The sequence below is a fragment of the Pagrus pagrus genome (assembly GCF_965226575.1).
Source record: "Pagrus pagrus genome assembly, chromosome: 6".
NCBI classification, from domain to species: domain Eukaryota; kingdom Metazoa; phylum Chordata; class Actinopteri; order Spariformes; family Sparidae; genus Pagrus; species Pagrus pagrus.
The window spans coordinates 10,747,218-10,766,921 of record NC_140190.1 but is presented as its reverse complement, the minus strand read 5'-3'; the positions used below and the strand labels follow the sequence as shown (position 1 = coordinate 10,766,921).

The 19,704-nt window shown below is 42.6% G+C and overlaps 2 protein-coding genes across 10 annotated transcripts in view; both read left to right on the top strand.

Moving 5' to 3' along the window:
• The window catches only part of ncanb (neurocan b), a 182,673-nt gene extending 171,328 nt beyond the window's left edge, over window positions 1-11,345 (top strand). For all 6 annotated transcript variants that reach the window (XM_084354923.1, XM_084354927.1, XM_084354926.1 and 3 more), the window contains 2 exons: window positions 3,441-3,623; window positions 5,506-11,345. In XM_084354923.1, coding sequence (XP_084211049.1) covers window positions 3,441-3,623; window positions 5,506-5,642 — 320 coding nt within the window. In that variant the 3' untranslated portion in view covers window positions 5,643-11,345. The remainder of the gene's footprint in view (window positions 1-3,440; window positions 3,624-5,505) is intronic.
• A 1,915-nt stretch (window positions 11,346-13,260) lies between these two features.
• LOC311258928 (uncharacterized protein) lies at window positions 13,261-19,701 on the top strand (the record flags this gene model as incomplete). 4 transcript variants are annotated; one of them, XM_084355640.1, is made up of 8 exons in its annotated part: window positions 13,261-13,709; window positions 13,753-14,114; window positions 14,340-14,370; window positions 16,300-16,345; window positions 16,683-16,715; window positions 16,850-16,960; window positions 17,965-18,235; window positions 19,486-19,701. In XM_084355640.1, exons 4-8 carry the CDS (start codon window positions 16,329-16,331, stop codon window positions 19,699-19,701), a joined length of 648 nt encoding a protein of 215 aa, XP_084211766.1. In that variant the 5' UTR covers window positions 13,261-13,709; window positions 13,753-14,114; window positions 14,340-14,370; window positions 16,300-16,328. The 4 variants fall into 4 exon arrangements, with proteins under 4 accessions (XP_084211766.1, XP_084211764.1, XP_084211765.1 ...); XM_084355638.1 differs by having other exon boundaries at window positions 16,624-16,715; XM_084355639.1 differs by having other exon boundaries at window positions 15,556-16,345; window positions 16,624-16,715.
• Window positions 19,702-19,704: the final 3 nt, after the last annotated feature.

Here is a 19,704-nt window from a genome sequence, read left to right as displayed (position 1 = left end):
GTGCTTTCCTTGCTTTCACAATCAAAAATATATGCTGTGTATCGACCAGTTGGTGTGTTTTGACTCAAATAAAGAAATCCCACTGTACAGCACATCTCACTTTTGTATTTCTCTTTAATCATTACCTATGCCTGCTTTTTGGGGATTCACAGCGCTTGACGATACTCAGTGTGGTATAAATCATTTTCTCTCAGGTGGTCTGGGCTGTCAGCAAACATTCGCACAAACAACCGCCGCAGTTTGCTATTTAATAAACACAACTGAATTTGTGCACATCTTCCGCTTCCACGTGAGACTCACTCCCAGCAGTTTCGGCGAGAAAGCACTCTCATGTCTCTCTGATTCACTCTAACAGGATTAGCAGTAGGTGTGCGGATGCTTTGAGGCCATGGAGGAGTGCTCAGAGGAACCAGCATCTAGCTGTCTGCAGATCTCCCCATGCCGCTAACTCACACTGACTACCCCCTGCCACCCAGACACAGGCACACAGTGACAGCTGAAGCACATGTATTACCTTCATCCAGAGGCAGCTTTCTCTTTGCTTCTAATGTTGGCTGAGCTAAAATACTCGAAGGAAGTTATGACGCCTATTTCGTCTGTGAGCTTTACGTACAGAAATGTACATTCTTTATTCCAGATTTCGTATATTAGCAAGCAGATGTTAATATTTATGCGTGTGTCTCGCAGCTTTGCAAACACAGTGTGCGCTCAAACCAGCAATATCTGGCCAGGTAACTGTGGATTAAAGATCCCCCCATGTGAAGCCTATGAAAACTTGACCTCCTGCTGGTGGCCCTCAGCTGGCTGGGGAAGATTATTGTTGACATGGTCCTGTTTAAATCGATGTAAAAAAACATAATAGCTAGAGGGCAGTTTAAAATGTGGTGATAACATGCAGTGGTGCCGGTGAGAAGCAGGTTGATAGTTGTCAGAGAGAGACTGAGAGACATAGTCAGGCAGTAGTTTTGATTATAGTGTATTTTATAGTCTGTAGTCACAGCAGAGAAGGCACTGGGGAAATATTTCTATGGCAGATAAAACACTTTTGTGCTCTTAATGAATGTTTTTTCATGGTTCTACATTTAGAAATCTCTTCTATAAATATGTTTTCTGATTTTCTTTCATCAGAACGTGCACACTAGCTTGATTCTCCAGCTAATATCTGGAGTCTGTCGCCGCCCACTGCTTCCTCCTGATGGGTTAAATGCAGAGCACCAGTTTCACCGTGTTGTACATTGGATGATACGCGACATAAATAAAGTTTCTCCGTCTCCTACATAGGCCAATCTCATCATGTAGGCAAACATTTTCGCTTCTGTATCTGACAGTTTGTGTGACTCATCTGCTATCAGACACACACAGAGATGCCAGCAGTGGCTGAGTGTTTATACTTAAACAATCAGGGGTTTACCACCAAAAGGAAATCCATACTTGTATTTTAAAGATTTAAGTCGCTGCTTAAAGGATTGAGAGTACTTTGAAAGTACACTTTATGAGCTTTTTCTAAGAAACCTAGTTCCCCCTTTGGTAGCAGCCCCATACGTCCTTCAGGCTTTATTCTACAAAAGACCTTTTTACTTAAAGCCTTTCCCATAAAATCACAGCTCCATTTGCTGTTTCTGACATTTTCTTTTATCCCCACTTCAATACTTTCTGACTTTGCTCGCCCCGACTGTGAGAAATCATTCAGCAGTGAACATAGGTGAGAGCTAATGGAAAACTACCTTTTAGCCCTCCATTTGTGTTGAATCAGGGATCATCTCAGGCGAGGAGGGGGGGTTGCTTATTGCCCCTTCCTTACACAACACATTAAACTGTAAATGTGGCATTAAACCTTCCATCAGAGTTAATGACTTTGCGTTTCCTTATTAAGAATTTAAGAGGTATTAGGACAAGGACAAGGGAATAAAGAGGGACTGTAAACATTAAGTCCTCTCATCGCCACTTTTAGCGCTGAAGTGTGTAAATCACATTCAAGCGTGGAATCAGTGGTAGTTTACAGTGTAGGCAAAATAGGTATCTGTGAAGTTTCCACAACCATTAACCCTTCTCACTATTAGCTAGCTCTTCAGATTCCTCTCTGATGAGTCAGGACTGGAGGTCCATTGGGTATGGTACGGTAAACTGCACACAGATGGTGGAGAAACATTGCTACCCAACCCAAATAGCTGTGTGATCACACCAAAGCAGAGGTTCCTAAACTTGAGGGTGGACACCCCCGGGAGAGTGTAGCACATTGTGTGACCAGGGGGGGAAACGCAGAATGAGGTGAAGACTACAGGATGGTCAAACATTGGAAAAGGAAGAAGAGAAAAACTGGCGATGCTCATCGATTAAAATACAAAATATAGAGAAGCTTATTTTGCTATATGTCAAAATGGCACCAGTCTCAAGTGTTTTGGGCAAAATCTCAAGCAGTTCCAGCGATTTTCAGTGCACAACATGAAGTATCAGGGAAAACGCACTGAAAGAAACATGCAGGTCATGTTCTTGGTCATGTTTTTGTCAATACTATTCAACTTGGCACCTTCTATTACAAGTTTTTCCAGTATAGTAGTAGCGTTTTATTAAAGATGACAAAAAGTTTTTTGAAACCGCTGCACTAGAGAGTACACAGCTCGCACTTTACCTAACCCTTAGCAGTGCATTGAAGTCGTGGTAGAGCTCCTTCCCCCCCCTCACTATTTGATAATGCATTGTAGGCTGGCACACTTTGACAGGAGAGCTAAAAAATCGGTGAAGTTGTTTGAGCTCCTCTCTGAGGCTTGTCCACCCTGTCAGTCTCTGACCAGAGTGTCAGTCCTCCCTCCATCTCAGCTTGTGTAAACACTTTTTCTGATTCTGCCTCCACTCTTTATGTGTCTAAAACGCTGTCTTAGTTTGACAGCCGCCCACTCGCTCAGAGCCTCGGACAGACACGCCGTCCTGCAGACACTAAATCCACATTTTTGATGTTTGAGCTGTGAGTGGTGTTTGAGATGTGACTGTCTGAATATCAAAAGTCAGAATAAACACTGAATTTAGAAACCAATCAGGGTGTAATTCTCGTATGGATTCGTTGTGATCCATTACTTCATCACACCGGCTTGACCCTTTTGTTCCAGCAAAAAGTGCTCGGGGAACAAAATGACACGAAGCAGAGTTCAGTTCAGCAATGTTGTGTAGTTTAATGAAGGAATGTATAGAACAAAAACATATAGAAAGCTTGATAAGAAAGAAGCACATGGGAAACAGGAAGTAGTTGAATACAAAACAGGTGCTATGCGTGGGGAACGGAAAAGCTCGCGTCAACATGAGTCAAGGTCAGATGAAGCTTTCAGAGTGTGATGAGAATGGGATGTAACAGAAAGAGAAAAATATTTCACAACACTCTCAACAAACAGAAGTGGACCAGCTAATTAATATTCTCTTTCATGCCGTCTCTTTCCTTGATCCTGCAGTGCTTTGCGGAGCCCCGCCCACTGTGGATAACGCCTTCCTGATTGGTCGGAAGCGTTCCCACTACGACATCCACTCCGTGGCGCGCTACCAGTGCGCCGACGGCTTCCTGCAGCGCCACGTGCCCACTGCTAAGTGTCGCGCCAACGGCAAGTGGGACCGACCTAAAATCATCTGCATAAAATGTGAGTATTTTACACGACGGGAGTCTTCACAACAACAAGACTTTAAGCAGTATTTCCATTTGTTAGGTCATTTTCACATTTACATGTTCTTATTTTTAGCATGCACACCACCGCAGGTCCGTAAGACGAACCTAAATTAACTGCCCCCGGGAGCTCCTGTCACCACGCGCATTCAGGCCCACCGTCCTTGTTCTCATTATTAATAACTAAGCAAGCAAAAAGATTACCGTGGTTGCAGACTGAATGAAAATCCCCTGGGCTTACTTAGAAGTGGTACAGTCTCCTTTGAAGTGCTTTGCGCTTGAGGTGGGATTTTCTTTTGAAGACTTTTTAAAACAAGTTTTTTGGAACCAGTTGACCGTTCATTAAACACAAAGCATGTCTGCTAAAACCTGAAAATGTTCAACCAAAGGGGGATCCGACTTTTATACGCCATATCATAGAAAAGCTTTTGTGCATAAAGAATTGAACAAGAGCAGTTAACAGTCTTAGAGGTTATACTGGGATTTATTATGTGGGAGGGCTCACCGTCACACTGGCCAAGAGGACTTGTAGATATAATATATTATATTTTCCACCCAAAGAACATATTGGACATGATTTTAGTATTTCATTATTAGGAAATTGTGCAATAAAACAGCTTGAAAATATCACAGAGGTACTTGGAAACAAGGATAAGTTTGCCGATAATAAGGAAAATAACAAAAAATAAAAATATTTGTTTTAAACAACCTTCATGGTCAATGGAGTATAGATTACTCAGTTTACGAGGTGCATTTGAATGCACCATAAAGTCCCTGTCAGCACCCACGCCCTTTTCTGTACCAAGCATTGTAGTTTTCAAAGTTTTTGAGGTGCAGCTTAATGCACCACAAAGCCTCCTGTCCCTGATTGTGTAAGCGTCAAACTCTGACACAGAGGACAGAAAGCAGCTAACCCATAAATGACTCCAGATTAACCCTAAATAAACTCATATCTCTCCAGAGAAGCTTGTTAGATGGAATAAAATGATGACATTTCAGTGTCATAACAGTTTTTTATTTATGGTTGAAGCTTCCTCTTATTCTCAAGCAGTTTTCCATCTAAGATCAATAAGTCTGTCATTAAGTAACTCCCATACACCTTATCTCCTCTGAACCTCAGAGTAAACTTTATTTATTTGATTACTTTTAAAGGACTCACTCCGACTGTGACAGAATAGTCAGAATAAATGTCGGCTTTTCAGCATAATTCCTGGCTTCTTCAGAGGAGATATAAAGGGTTGATATATATAAATATTCAACAAACTGCGCCTTGTATTTCATTTCAGTGACAGTAATGATGAAATGCTTTTAAAAAAAAAAATGTCGCCTCTGTTGAAAGTGACAAGAATAATTTTTTTCCCCCGACAACTCTTTATCTCTGGACGGATTTGTTTTTATGGCCCAGAGTTATGGGGGTGTTATCATTCACTGCAGACGACATTTCTTTGTTGGCGAATACCAGAAAGGGATGGAGCAACCTAATTTGGCAGTACACCCCAGGAACAAGCTTAAACTGAGGTAGTGAGTGGGTGGCTAGCTCAGTGTGCTCTTGCTAAAGGCGCCCAGTCGACTGAGTGTGAGATAAAACAGATTCTCAAACAGTTAAACCATCTACAGAGAGCATGCCGTTTTGACCTTCCCGTTTTTTGATCCCTTTCCTCTCGCCTCTTACCTGCTTTCACCTCCTTCTGACTATCCGTCTGAGCGCTTCTGATGCTCGTCAGTGATTCATCTCTCCTCTTACATCACTTTTCCACTCCTGCCTTTCATCATATCCCATCTCTGGTTTTCCTTTAATAAATCGTCTGCCCTTTCTTTCATTTCACTGCCTCTCTCCTCCGCTCTGTTTGCTCCACCAGCCCGGCGAGCCCACCGTTACCGGCGCCACCACCACAAGGGCAGGAGGGAGCGCAGGAAGCACAAGAGGCACGGCCACAGAGAGGGAGGGCACCACGGAGGAGAGCCGGGCCAGGGCCACAACCACGGCCACTTCTGAACCAAAAAAAAAAAACCATCCCCTTTACTTTTTCTCCTCTGCTGCCGACCACGGTTTGCCTGTCTCCCCGTCCCTTCCTCTCGCCCCCGCTACTTCACACCCTCTCGGCCCCAGCCCCCTCCCTGCACCGCACTGCCCCGCCCTTAGCTCCACCCCTGGCTCTCCGAGTCAGCCTGTATCATAGTCAACTCTGAGGCCCGCCGAAGTGCTGCCAGGCATCACCGGGACAATAACAAGATCCCTTTGTACTCTTTTTACTTTCATTCCTCTGTTTTTTCTGGTTTTAACTCGTCTCTCACCCGCCCTCCAACACGACCCAGTTACTCCCCCTCCGAGCTCAACGATGACCTGAAACGCGGGGCGACGCTGACCTGTTTTTTGAAATAAGACAACACCTTCGAGATCCACGTCGAACATTCTTCGGAGAGAAGAGGTTTAGTACAAACTACAAATAGGGACGACATCATTGAATATCAGAATCAGACGAGTCAAGGGAGACGTCCATGTTGTTGACTTGAGCCTTTTGTCTGTCGGAACACGTTATTTTTTACAAATACTCAGTGTTTATTTCTTGACTCTGCTGCTTTTGGTTTGCTCTTTGTAAAACCTCGTGCTTGACTTTAAGCGAGTTATTCTGAAGCAGATTTAATTGATTTACTTTGAATCAGAGGCAGTCGTAATTGAATAATTTGATTGTTAGCGTTGTATCCTCTTGTCAGTGTGAGACACTTGTTACTTTAGATCAGATGCTAAACCCCCAGAGGAAAAATGGAAAACACACCGCATCTCAGCTCAGTTTCATCACATCACACGTCAGTCACTTTTCAGAAGTGTCGAACAATCTCAAACTGCTCTTGTTGTGTCAGACATCCACCCCCTGTCAACGTCGAGGGTTAACCCGAACCTTTGATGTCTCGACTCAGATCAGCAATCCCACGTTTGCTTTGCCTTTTCTCATAATATGTGTCGCTGTAAGGATGTGTGCTGTGAATTAATGAAGATGATGCAGCAGGTTGATGATGTTCCCTTCACTGGAGTTTTTCTTTTTTTTTCCCGTCTGATGAGGAGAAATTAAGCCGGAGCAGGTTATCTACCGCAGGTCTCAGCAAGAACAAGATATAACAAGTGCATGTGCAGAGTTTGGCTACACTACAAAAAACATCTTTTTAAAAAAAAAAAGTCTAGAAATTTCACCTTCCGTTTTATTTATGTTTTATACAGCATCCCAACTTTATCACAATCGGGGTTGGATTAGATAAAATGACTTGTTAAAATGCAGATTTTTTGCAGCTCTGCCTCTAAACCAGGATGAATTTGGGAACAGACATGAAAACTAGGGGAGACTAATGTTGATGACTGAGCATGAATCAAAGCTGTGTTCACAGGGTATAAGGATGAACATGGATGTTGACATCTCTCTCATTTCAGTGTGTGTGTGTGTTTGTGTGTCTATGATTGAGAATGCTGACAGCGGCTGAAATCCCAGCGGCTGATGATAGAGAGGGTCAGCAGAGATTAAAGCTTCCCATTTCTGGGCCAGGCCGAGTCCCACAGCTGTTCACACCTGTGCTCGCTGCCGCCACGCGTCCCGCTTTAAAGAGGGGATTGAGACGGATAGAACAAGCTCTTTGCTCGCTCGTCCTTCCCTTTTACTGCCGGGTTAAATTGGTGGGTTTTTTAAAGCCAGCACTTGAGGTTCAGAGCTTGTGGGATTATGTTGCAAACACCGACTCCAGCACTTTCATCTTTTATGTTTCTCCATCTTGTTCAGCTTTTACCTCCACTACTTTTCATTTATCTTCCTCTCTGGACGTTATATTTTCACTGTCACTGTCTTTTGGAAGATAGACACTCCTAAATTACGTTTAACCAGCTCTTTATTGGTGAAAGAGTGCACTCAGCGGCCTTTCACGTCTTCTAAAAAGGACACAGGTTTTATAAAGTCACATAAGGCGTGAACATCCATCCTGTGCACATTAATTCGCTGCCTTTGTTTGTCTCCTCTCACCTTGGCAATGACAACACCCCTCCGCACTGAGAAGAATAGTGAACCTGCACCCTTGTATCAGTTTAATTAATCTACCGCATGCCTAATTAACAAGTTGCATTATCCGCGGAACCACAGCGCTGTGATGACGAGGCAAAGGGTTAGCTTGACGGATAGCCAGTGGAAAGTTTAGGGTGACGGACAGGAGGCCCGGAGAACTGTCACAGCCATCAAACCCCCCCTGTCGTTTCTTATAGATGTCAGCTTGCTGTCCGTGAAAATGGATTGAGCGCCGGTGGATGAATGAAGGGGCAGAGAGAAGCCCCTCTCGCAGTAATTCAAATCAGAGCTGATGCCCACAGACAGTGTAATTACAGTCGTGCTCAGCTGTGTGACAGGAGCACAAAACTTTCTAAAAACCGACGAGGGGAACTGAATCTTGGCCGTAAAAAAGAGAACACGAGGAGACACGTCGGGACGAAAATGTAATTGATTATCATTATCCGTCGAGATTGGAAAAACATCATCTGAATATGAATGGATGTTTAATCTGCTGTTCGGTCTTTTTTTTCCTTCGCCTCTGCAGAGATTATTAGCCGACCACCAAAATACCACAGATGTATGTTAATCTTCTTTCCTTAATGAAGATTTGATGAATGAGTGGATAAAGTTTGAGAAGTCTGAGCAGATTTCTTTCACTAAGCAGCCCAAAATGGACACCACATAAAAGATGCCTTTGTGGTGGTGATGGTCACCCTCTGCGCTGTGTGTGTGTCTGTGTGTGTGTGTGTGTTGACTCTTAAGGAGGACAGCTTGCTTCTGGCACGTCCTCTGGGACTGGTCGGTTGTTGCTCTCTGGTTTGAAGATGCCAAGTTTTCACACACTCGCAGCTTCTCTTTTACGCTTTCAGAGTTGGACTCATGCAAAAACACACACATTATTCTTCACACTTTTTCCTCTTCATATTTCAAACACATTGACTTTGACTCTCAGAAGCGTCTCTCTCTCTCTCTCTCTCTCTCTCTCTCTCTTCGATTTTGACTCCTTTCATCTCCTCGGCTCGCGCCGGTCTCTCCTCCCCTCATTGGTCTTTCTAGTGGAAGCCCCGAGGGCAGGCAGACACACATAGACGAAGACTTATAATTGTGAGTCTTAATTATGAAGAGGATTGACTTAACAGAGGTTGCTGCCAGCTGTCTCTTGGCACAGCAGGGGAGCATCGTGCCCGAGGGGAGAGGAGCGGGGCCAGCCACTGAGCGTCCTCACCGCCAGAAGGCCTTTCCTCAGCCTCAGCCACCAGGCCTGATCGTGACCGAGTCATTCCCCTCACTCGCAGCTCACAGCGGAGGGCTCTTCAGCAGAGATGAGATAAGAGCGGGATTGTGCGACTACATCTCTGTGCTCTCGTAGCTGTGACTGTTTGATTGCACTCTGTCTAAACTGTAGCAACAGGAGCACAGCTTGGTTAAATGTGTTGTATATGTCGCGAGCAAGTGTGTGTCTAGTCGGTCAGTGTGACAAGAGGGATACAAACAAGTCGGAGGAAGGTGACTTTGGGTACGCTCATGTCGGACAGGCGATGGCAGACGGTTGCACCAGCGTTCAGGCACACCTACACAATTTTCTTCTCACACACAAAAAGAACGGCACAACCAGGCAAAACAAATAAAACATTTCAAGGTGAGAGAGCACAAGAAACTTAAGGGGCTTACAGACGTGTCAGTTAATATCCAAGCATGTAATTAAATGAAATCAAACAACCAATAAAGGGCCTCAAAGTTGAAACAAGTGCCCTCAAAGAATATGCATGAATACAGGCAGGTTTTGATATTAAAAAAACCAAGAGTTGCATTGACTGTTTCCTAAGCCCCGCTCTCCTTAGTTACTGTTGCTATGCCCGTCAAACTCTCTGTCCTTGCATGGTGCAGTAATTATTTTCCAATGATAACAGATCAGGTTTAACGCCTGAAACAGGCAGACGAGCAATTTTTGCGACTTAAACGACAACTGTGCTAACAAGTTGATTAAATACGCTGTCTCCAGGTGGCATTGCAGAGTTTTCCGACTTTGCACCCAGGTGTGAAGACCTGGAGGATTGCGGGGGACTGAGTTCAGTACAGGCTTCAGTTTAAATCCAGGACCAGCTGGCGAAATACTACACAGTGGGTGTGCCAGTCGGGAACAGGGTGCTTTTAACATAACATCCACCTGGTCTTGGAGGTAATGCTGCATTATTATGGATCCCGCTACGATACCTGCGATGTTTGCGGCCCTGGTTGCCCGCTGGAAACCACAAAAGAGACAAGAATTAGCTCGCCAGTGTGCTTTTTCCTTACTGTATGTTTAGTTCAGTGATTGTCTGGTGTTAATGGGTTGTTTCCATAGTTTTTTGCAGTTTGTGTTGTTTCCATAGTTTTTTGCAGTTTGTGTTGTTTGCATAGTCTTTTTAAGTTAAACACAAACTAGATGAGTTTGTTTAACACCTCCCTCTGCCTGCTGTGAAGACTTACTGCGGAGGCCTTTTAGCAAACAGTGTGAAAGAAAAACTGAGAATCTCGGTTTCCTACTTGTGCCGCTGTTACAAATGAACCTGATACATTTTAAACACAGCGCTCGTCAGCGATGGCAGCCCGATAAGAGCGACGGAGGGCTGCTGTCCTCAGTCGCTCACAGACAGACTATTGATTTCATGATTAGGCTGTCTGTCTTGGGTTCCTATTAAGTCTGTCGATGGCATTGACGGCAAAATAGCGTCGACTGACCGCTGGATGTTTTCTAAGTGACAGGAAAACAGACTGTCATGGCTCACTGCACTCCTCTGTGTCCCTGAGAACAAGCAAGTTGTGTACTCTCCCGTGTAATTGCTTCAACTCAAACTCTCTTTCTGCGTCATTTGCGTCATTATCTTCTTTTTAAATTTTGAGCTCAGTCTCATCAAACTTTTCAAAACCCAGTCCTCCTGCTGTGGACTGCTGCATCACTTCTTCACTGCTCGGTATCTGATATACAGGCACACCTCTAGTGGTACCTTCGTGGCATTGCACCTCTGTCTGACGTTGAGTTGAGACTATTCATCATTGTCGAGAAAACAGCTGTATTCTGTTGGGATGAATGGAAACATGTTACAGAGAGAGAATGAGAAACGAAAGAGGCGAACGCAGAGCAGAAACCGACGGCAAACACTCCTCCTCTGTGATGTAAATACTCTGAGGTTTTTCTTTCCCCCCTTTTTAAAAAAAAAAAAATCCATTTAAACTCTGGGTGTGTTTGTTGCTTAGCCTCTCTGGACCATATTCACACAGCCTCCGTGGATCCAAAGCACATCTCCCGCTTTCAATTTCTCACTCCTGCTCTCACACACACTGCTGTTTTTAAACCGCTGCATCAGAAAAGCAGAGACGCTCCGGTCGACACACACTCTGCAGGAGAGCCAGAAGAGAGGTGATGTTTTAACATACGGAGAAATATCACTTGTCTGGCTCCGTCTCCTGCACGACACTTCAGTTTGCAGCTAGCTACTGTATGTATTCATGTCGAGTGTGAACACAGACACAATATAACTGCAACTGAGCACATCTACGGCCGTGTGAGTGTGGTCCACGAGTATTTATCCATATTTATTGATGTATGTTCTTATGAATTCCAGTCCTGTCATTGTATTATATTCTTTACAAGACAAATGACCATTAAAGGAAACCCTTGTTTGGATCCGTTATCTGGCTTTGGAGTGGTTATTTGTGTACGGTTCATTTTGTGTCATTTTTTTAAATGTTGCAACTCTCCTTTAACTCATGCTAACCTTTGTTTTTGTTTGTGGAAAATAGATGATTAAGCTAATGTGGCTAATACAGCATGTCCTCGGGTTTTTATGGTCACCTCTGACTCTGAAAAAAACAAGATGGCGACGGTCATGATGAAAAAACTTGAGGATTCAAAACTGTAGTCCACAAACCAGGTGACGTCACGATGGGTTTCACCTGTTACTGATATCTGTTAGCACCCATACGACGTTCCACTTAGTTAAAGGAATAGTTCAACACTTTGGGAAATGCAATCACACAGTTTGCTTTTTTACTAAGTGTTAGACGAGAAGATGGATAGCACCCTCATGTTTTTACAGGAAACACACAGCTTGAGCCACCAGCTGGTTAGCTTAGCTTAATGAAAACAGCCTGGCTCTGTCCAAAGGTAAGAGTCTTTATACTGAATGCATTTACAGTATATAAGATTTTGATTTCAATGTTGAATTAAATAATATGAATGACTGTACGAGTTAGCCGTTAGAGCTAAAGAGGTTTACCACAAGTTTTGTGAAACTTTTCTTGAATCAAACTAAACTTGTCGATTTGGTAGATGTTTAGATGGACAGATAGATAGATAGATAGATAGATAGATAGATAGAGACTGTGTTCTCAAACAATCTTATTCAAAGCTCGCTTTTTATGAAATCTTAATGAAAAAGTTCAGCATGCTTCTTTCAATCTAAGAAGAACAAAAAAACCTTGAAATTTTTCAAACCTTTTCAACACCCTGAAAAGGTTTGAAAACCTGGGGCAACAAGAAGGCCGACCACTTGAAATGATTAAGCACGAGAACGAAACACGCTGATCTAGCCAAGGGCAGTGTTCTTCCGCTCCACACATCTGTTCCTGCAGAATTGATTGTATCGACAGCATTGTCGGGAGTTTGTTACTCTTGTCCGAAAAAATTCAAAGTGAACGCTAAAACTACTCGTTCTCTCTCCGCCGCTCAATTGCGCGCTCTCCTGCTTTCCTCGCGCTCCTCTGTACATTAGAGATTCAGTTTTGCTCTGAGCTGCTGTTTTCTTTAGCGGGAGAACGATCTGCTCCTCTCTGACCTTGTTGAGGAGATGCATTTCCAAATCTCTTCGGATTAGGAAAAATATTTTCTCCCTTGCCAAGATATCAACAAAACAAATACAACTTTGCATTTTTTTTTTTTTTTTTTTCCTCTGTATTCGAAATCTGCTGCATAGTTCAAGTAACAGTATAGTTCACTGGGGGCAAATCCCTCAGCGGCATGAGTGAGAAAGAGTAGGAGGAGACAGAAGAGAGAGGGATCAAAGCTAAGAGGGTGAAAGTGGAAGGAGAAATAAAGAACGAGATTCTGTTTTTGGCAGCAAACAGTTTGTGAATACGCCTACTGTTGTGCGGCCTAACCTCCGAGACCTTCAGTTCACCTGAACTTCCTCTGATGAGTCCTCTCTTATCAATGGCTGGTTTCATCGCCTCGCAGCACTGTCTCCTGTAAAAACACAGCCTCCCCTCTCTCTCTCTCTCCGCCTCGCTCTCTCGTGCCTCTCATCTCCTTTGATATCCGACTCATTTCATTATTATTCCGAAGCACCGGAAGAAGCCACAGTGCCGGGTTCTGTTTTCCGACGACAATCAGTCACACTGAATATAGCATCTCTTTCACATCCTCTTCCTCTGTTGCCGGCTGCCTGACTGATGTTTTCGCTCAGCTCGCACTGCTCCAAGGACAGCGCTCATTAAGGCTGCTTAACGGGTTTCTCTTAAATTCGCAGCCGAAAATGACCTTCAGCTCTCCTCTGTTGCTGTGCAGCAGTGACAGATTTGTATGAAGGTATATTTGGTGCAAAAGTCCTGAGCAGTTGTGACAGTGAATTTGTATCTGTAGAAAAAGAGTCACACATGTGTATCAGTAAAGTTGAAGTCACAGAGAAGGAGTTGCACACCTGTAGAATTTTTTTGTGTCCCACAAATACAACTCAACAGTTACACCTTCTCAAATTCTTCATTACAAGTACACAAATCCTCTGTTACAAATCACAAATCAAGAAATTCCTGCTCTCACACATTTTGCTCCAATAAATGCAGCAAAAATGGTGCAAAACACATTTGCACACCTGTATCAAAGAATCTGAAGCTGTGGACAAAATTTGAACATCTGTAAATCAGTATGTGAGTCCGTGTAATGAGAGTTGCACACCTGTAGAATTCTTTCTCACAAATATACATTTTTTTCTTGGATATTTTTTCAGCACACATACAAATCAGTAACTACAACTGCTTGAATCTGCTGCTACGGGTCACAAGTAAGTAACTACAACTGCTTGAATCTGCTGCTGAGGGTCACAGATGCCGTTTTCCTCTTTCAAATCACAAGTCGCCCGCGCTCTGACTTTTGCACCAAATATCTCAGCGTACTTGGGGCAAAAGTGATTTGTGTACCTGCAAACGCGATTCGTGTCTGTAGAGAATGGGGCGGGCTTTGTTCGGGGAACAGAGAACTCCAATTGGCCAGTTCTTCTTCTTCTTTGAGTCGTTATGGTGGTAGGCAAAGTTGCTTATACGCCATTGCCGCCACCTATTGGCTGGAGCGTGGAGCCGACCGTGGCATCTTAACAGGAAACATCCCGCCTAGCCATCAGCCAGAGCTGCGATCGCGCCTTGAAAAGAACGCCTTGACTCAGCGGAGCAGTTGGCGTGTGATGTTTAAGGTACGTATGTTTTCTGATATCACCACCGTTATACGTCTGTGTATCGTTTCATTATGCACTCCAGTCAGCTACGTTGGTGAAACATGTTTAGTTAAGTTAGCTCCCCTTGCCTCCCGAAACGTAACGTAGCTAGCTAACATATTATAACGTTAGCTATGGTATCTAGTCGTCTGTCGATATACCCTCATATTCAGTTATGTGCATTGATTCTGTTTTGCCTTCTAGAAAAATGTCAGATCAGGCCGGGTCTTCCCAGGTGAGTGTCATATCGTGAGTATTTACTTAACATGAATGATGAATGATGTTTCCTAAATAATTATAAAACAATAAGGTGAAGGCTAGTATGTGTAGGCAGTGGTGGAAGAAATATTATGATTTACTTAAATAGTAGTATTTAAAGAATAGTTTGGGTTCTTTGAATTGTGGTTGTATGAGGTACTTGTACACAGTCAGTGTATTACATACAATAGACTGTGGTACAGAGATGCAGACTGGAGTACCAACATCAAGCTGGACTGTGTACTGCTGTGTGGATGGCAGCAAAATATATTTTTAACACAAAAAAAGGCAAACCTAATAAAATCACTGTTTAAGTGTGGGGTATATTAAGAATTTGTTCAGTGCTTTAACTTAGTGTTAGACAGACTCTTTTGAAACGTTAACACACTTGTTAAATCACTTTCCCAGCACTAAACTCCCTTGACTTCAACATAATTTTAACCTCTCACACCAGAGGAGCTGCTGGTCTCTGACTGCCACTTTGATTGGGCTGTTTGTGTGACTTCAGTAAATTCAGACTCATTCCAACATCAAAATCACAAAATACCACAATTAAACTGACTGAGTGAGGCAGAAGTTGACCAGCAGCTTCTGAGCTCTGAGAGGTAAAATCACTGTTTTTGTCAAGGGACACTGGTGCTGGGGAGAGAATGAGTTAACAAGCAACACAAACTTCAAAAGGCTGTCTAACTACAAGGTAAACAGCAAACATATTCATTATATAAAGAACACTAAAACAGACATACATTTACATACAGACATTTATTAGGTTTGCCTTTTTTATGTGACTTTAATCCGTTGTTAGTGTATAGCCTCATTCACAAAATTAGACAAAAATACAAAATTCTATGTAACTGGAGACAAAACTTTGCTTTTGTTCTCTATGTAGATCACAACCCATGAAATATATAAAAGAGTTAATGAAATCTGTTGAGAAATGAAAACTTAATACTGCTTTTGTATCCAGATAAACAGCAGTTCCTCTGTTTACTCGTATTTGTTTACTGAACTGTGCTTGGATCATGTCTAAATCACAACCAGGCAGAAAAGATCTGGGTATACCTCCAAAGCATATAAGCACAAAGCGTGTCACATATTCCCCTCCCCCAGCCCCAAAATGTTAGAGACATCATTGTACCAGAATGTTTTGTTTCTCCTCCAGGAAATGGTGCTCAGCCAAATACTGGACAGACTCTTCAATAGATTGTCAAGTTGGCTTGATCGTGCCCCTCTGGACCGAGACTACCTTGACTTCATATGCTCACAGGAGCTGGTTCTTCTTAGTGCATTATCAAGCGTGCTAGAAATCCCTCAAGCAGTTTATGATGCCCTAATGGAGGTACATCGCCTAGTGTCAGGGCAAAATGAAAGGGAGACATTTGTAACAGTTTCTCTGGAGAGGGGAAATACTGGTCGTCCCACGGTTGCAATATGCAAAGAGTATGTGTCTGAGCTCCTTAACATGGGCCTGACTGTGAAGTATATTGCCAAGCTCATTGGGGTTTCTAGGTGGACGCTGCAGAGACGTATGAGTCATTGGGGTTTCTCTGTGAGGGGTCTGTACAGTGACTTAAATGATGATGAACTTGACGTGCTGGTGTCAGCCATCCACTCCAGCAACCTTCATGCAGGGTACAGAATGATGTTGGGACTGCTGCGAGCTCAGGGACATAGAGTTCAGTGGGAGAGGGTTCGTGCATCAATGCACAGAGTTGACACTGCAGGGATTGTGTCAAGAATGTCAGAGTTGCGGTGTGTGGTACGCAGAACATACTCTGTCCCAGGCCCCAGATCACTGGTGCATATCGACACAAACCACAAACTCATAAGGTTGGTTGTGTTAGTTAAATAGAAATCTATTGCAGGACTTGTGGTAACATACTAATAGTAATGTTTTTCAATTAAGGTACAATATGGTGATATTCGGAGGAATAGATGGCTTCTCAAGGAAGGTAGTGATAATAATAAGTTAAAGGCCCTTTTCACAGCATGTGTTTTTAAGGTAGCATAATCATTATATAATGACTAGTAAATTGTTAATGTTGTTAAAAGTTAAGATCATAAATGTCATATTTACTTGAATCATGCTTACAACATCAAAATTTTCTTAGTAACAGACATCAGTTTGTTTTTCATTGCTGCACCCAACTGTGTGACTAATAAGGTCAGGATAGTTGCTATAGTATGTATGATTTAGGGTATAATGGGGTTTTTCTGTATTATTTTATAGATTATGTATCTTGGTGTTGCCAATAACAACAAGGCCTCCACGTCCCTTGCCTTTTTCAGTGAAGCTGTTGAGAAACATGGCTTACCACAAAGGTAAATCCTGTACATTTAAATTGATATATCCTACCCTTAACTATATCACACTAACTGTTCTTCATAGTAAATGCTGCATCTGAAGGAAGTGTAAAAATATGCTGTCCTCAGTTACACCACATTCAATTCTCTAGGGTTCGGGGTGACCATGGAGTGGAAAATGTTGATGTGGCTCGCCTTATGTTCTCTATCCGAGGAGCTGGGAGAAACAGCTTCATTGCAGGGAAAAGTGTGCATAATCAGAGGTACTTATGAAAACACACATACATACATATATCGTCACCCTCTTAAAATATTGGCCTAAGTCATTTTCAAGTTTTTCTAAAAACAGAAAAAACGGATAGAAGATATTTGGTTCAGTTTTTTCTGTTTTTAGAAAACTTCAAAATATGACATAAGCCATTACTTTAAGAGGGTGAGAATATGTAATATACAGTGTGTATAGGGTATACATGTATGTAACAATTCAGTTTACGCAAATAGAAGAGATGTCTGTTATTAAGAACATTTTGATGTTGTAGATGTGACTTTGGTAAATATGAAAATCTTGACCGTAACTTTGAACTAAAATTCTTTGCTGTCCTTATGTAACTTCAGGTTTTCAGCATTAACAATTTACTAGTCTTTATACAGTGGTTATAGTACTTTTTTAAAAAACACATGCTGTGAAAAGGGCCTTCAAGTTATTATCATCACTACCTTCCTTGAGAAGCCATCAGTTCCTTCAAATATCACCATATTGTACCTTAATGGAAAAACATTACCATAAGTATGTTACCATAAGTCCTGCAATAGATTTCCTTTTAATAAACACAACCAACCTCAATTCATGCTAAAGCACCAGTGATCTGCAGCTGCATGTGGGTTGCTGGAGTGGATGGCTGACACCAGGGCATCAAGCTCATCATTATTTAAATCACTGTACAGATACACACATATCAAGAAGCTTAGACACATATCTTAAATATTACAACCCAGTAATATGCAGGGAAACTGTTCCTTTTCATTTTGTACAGACGCTAGGCAATGCAGTTCAGTTAGGGCATCATAAACTGTTTTAGGGATCTCAAGGGCAGTATGGTGGCTAGCTTGCATGGGCTTCTTTCAGTTTTTCACTGTCTTGGCATGTCTTTCTTTTATTAGCATGGTACAATAATAACTGTATTCGGCTGACTTTATTACTTGTTTTTCAATGCAAGTATTCTCAATGCTGAAATAATTTGAATTCTAAATTATGTGCTTTTAACAGAATTGAACGTCTCTGGCGAGATGTCTTCAGAGCAGTCACGTGCCACTTCTATGACATGTTGCATCACCTGGAGGAGGATGGTCTCCTTGATCTCTCCAGTAGCACTCACCTCTTCTGCTGCCACTGGGTCTTCATTCCCCGCTTGCAAGCACAGCTTGATGTTTTCAGGGATGGCTGGGACAATCATCCCATTTCAAGTGAGAGAAATCGCACTCCCAACCAGCTTTGGCACATGGGACTACAGTGCAACTCTGAAGAGTACAATGATGAGGTAACTATTTCTGAAATATAGTCGGCACATCACGGAGTTGAGGCAAGAGAAATTGTGTTGCTACAAGCCAGCATGCAATGCACACATTGAGCATAATCTCATCACACTCATTCACTCTTTCCTCACCATGGTTTTGCTGAGACATGGAAACAGACACAGACAGTAACACAGAACACACACTGCTGCCCTGTTGACTCCCGTGATCATTAATTTAGAGGGTTAAGGGTTAGGTTCAGAAAGGGGTGAATCATAAATTATGAGGCTATCCTTTACCTGGGCGGACCACACCTTCCACTCAGACACCACTACGTAAATTTGCAGATATTACAGGCTCTGCTTACCTTTAAATTTTGGGCCTGTGGGTCTGATGAGAGGGTGTGGACGCCTCTGGTGGTGGGTTCCTCTGATTCTGTCCCCTACTGGCTGAAGGTGTGCTGAAGTGTTGTGTAAGAATATTGATGTCCCTTGAAACCCAAGTCCCAGGCCACTGGACCAAAATTTTAGGTGGTTTTAGCAATGTTCAATCAGTTCAGGAAAAAAGCTTCTCAATAGTGTTCAAAAAGATCATCAGGAGTCAGAGTCTTGAGCAGCAAAAAAAACTTGCCTCTGAGCTTCAATGGCTAGTGCATTAGCTTATATTCCCTTTAGATTTCACTTTTCCCACACCTATTGACCAACCTCTTAACATTCACATTGGCAGAAAATTGACATCTTTATAATTCTCTTTGGTCAATATCATTATTTCATTACATCATTACTTGTGGGGCATTTTAGGGTTTTTCCAGACCCTCAAGGAGAAATCCGGCTTTGCCCAAATATGTACAGGCATATTTTTTTTTTAAAACCTCTTCCGCCATCCTCATTACACCGCTATGTCTTTGACTTCTTCTTGTCCTTATTTTTACTTACTTACAGCTGCATTTTTGACACCCTTATCTCTTTCTTGTGATTATTTTTTTAAGTAAGTTTTATATGAGTGCACTTTGTAATTTCAAAAGTTCACACATGGGGTCAGATTCACTCTGTGGTCACACAACAAGTCATACATGGTGCAGTGATGCTTACATAAGATATGTTTTGGATGATTACTATCCCTATATTAGGCATTTAACATTTTCTTCACACTATTGTATTACTTGATCAACACACAACATAATATTTGATTATTATCTGGCATTGCAGTTTATCTTTCTTCAGCACGTCACGTCTTGTCGAAAAATTATACCACAAAATAACTTTGTATCTTACAGGATTTGCGCATGCCACCAATTGACTGGGAGAGTAGTGGCCTTACACCCAGCAATCCAAACTATGGTGTGCACATCCCTGAGAGTGACTGCCCCCTGAGACCTGAGAACCTGGCTGGACTCTGTGCTGCTGTGGACCCAATGGGACCCTCAACGTGCATGGGGGTGGACAAATACTTAGCTGCACTGCAGTATATGCACAGCATTGGCTATGTGTAGCCC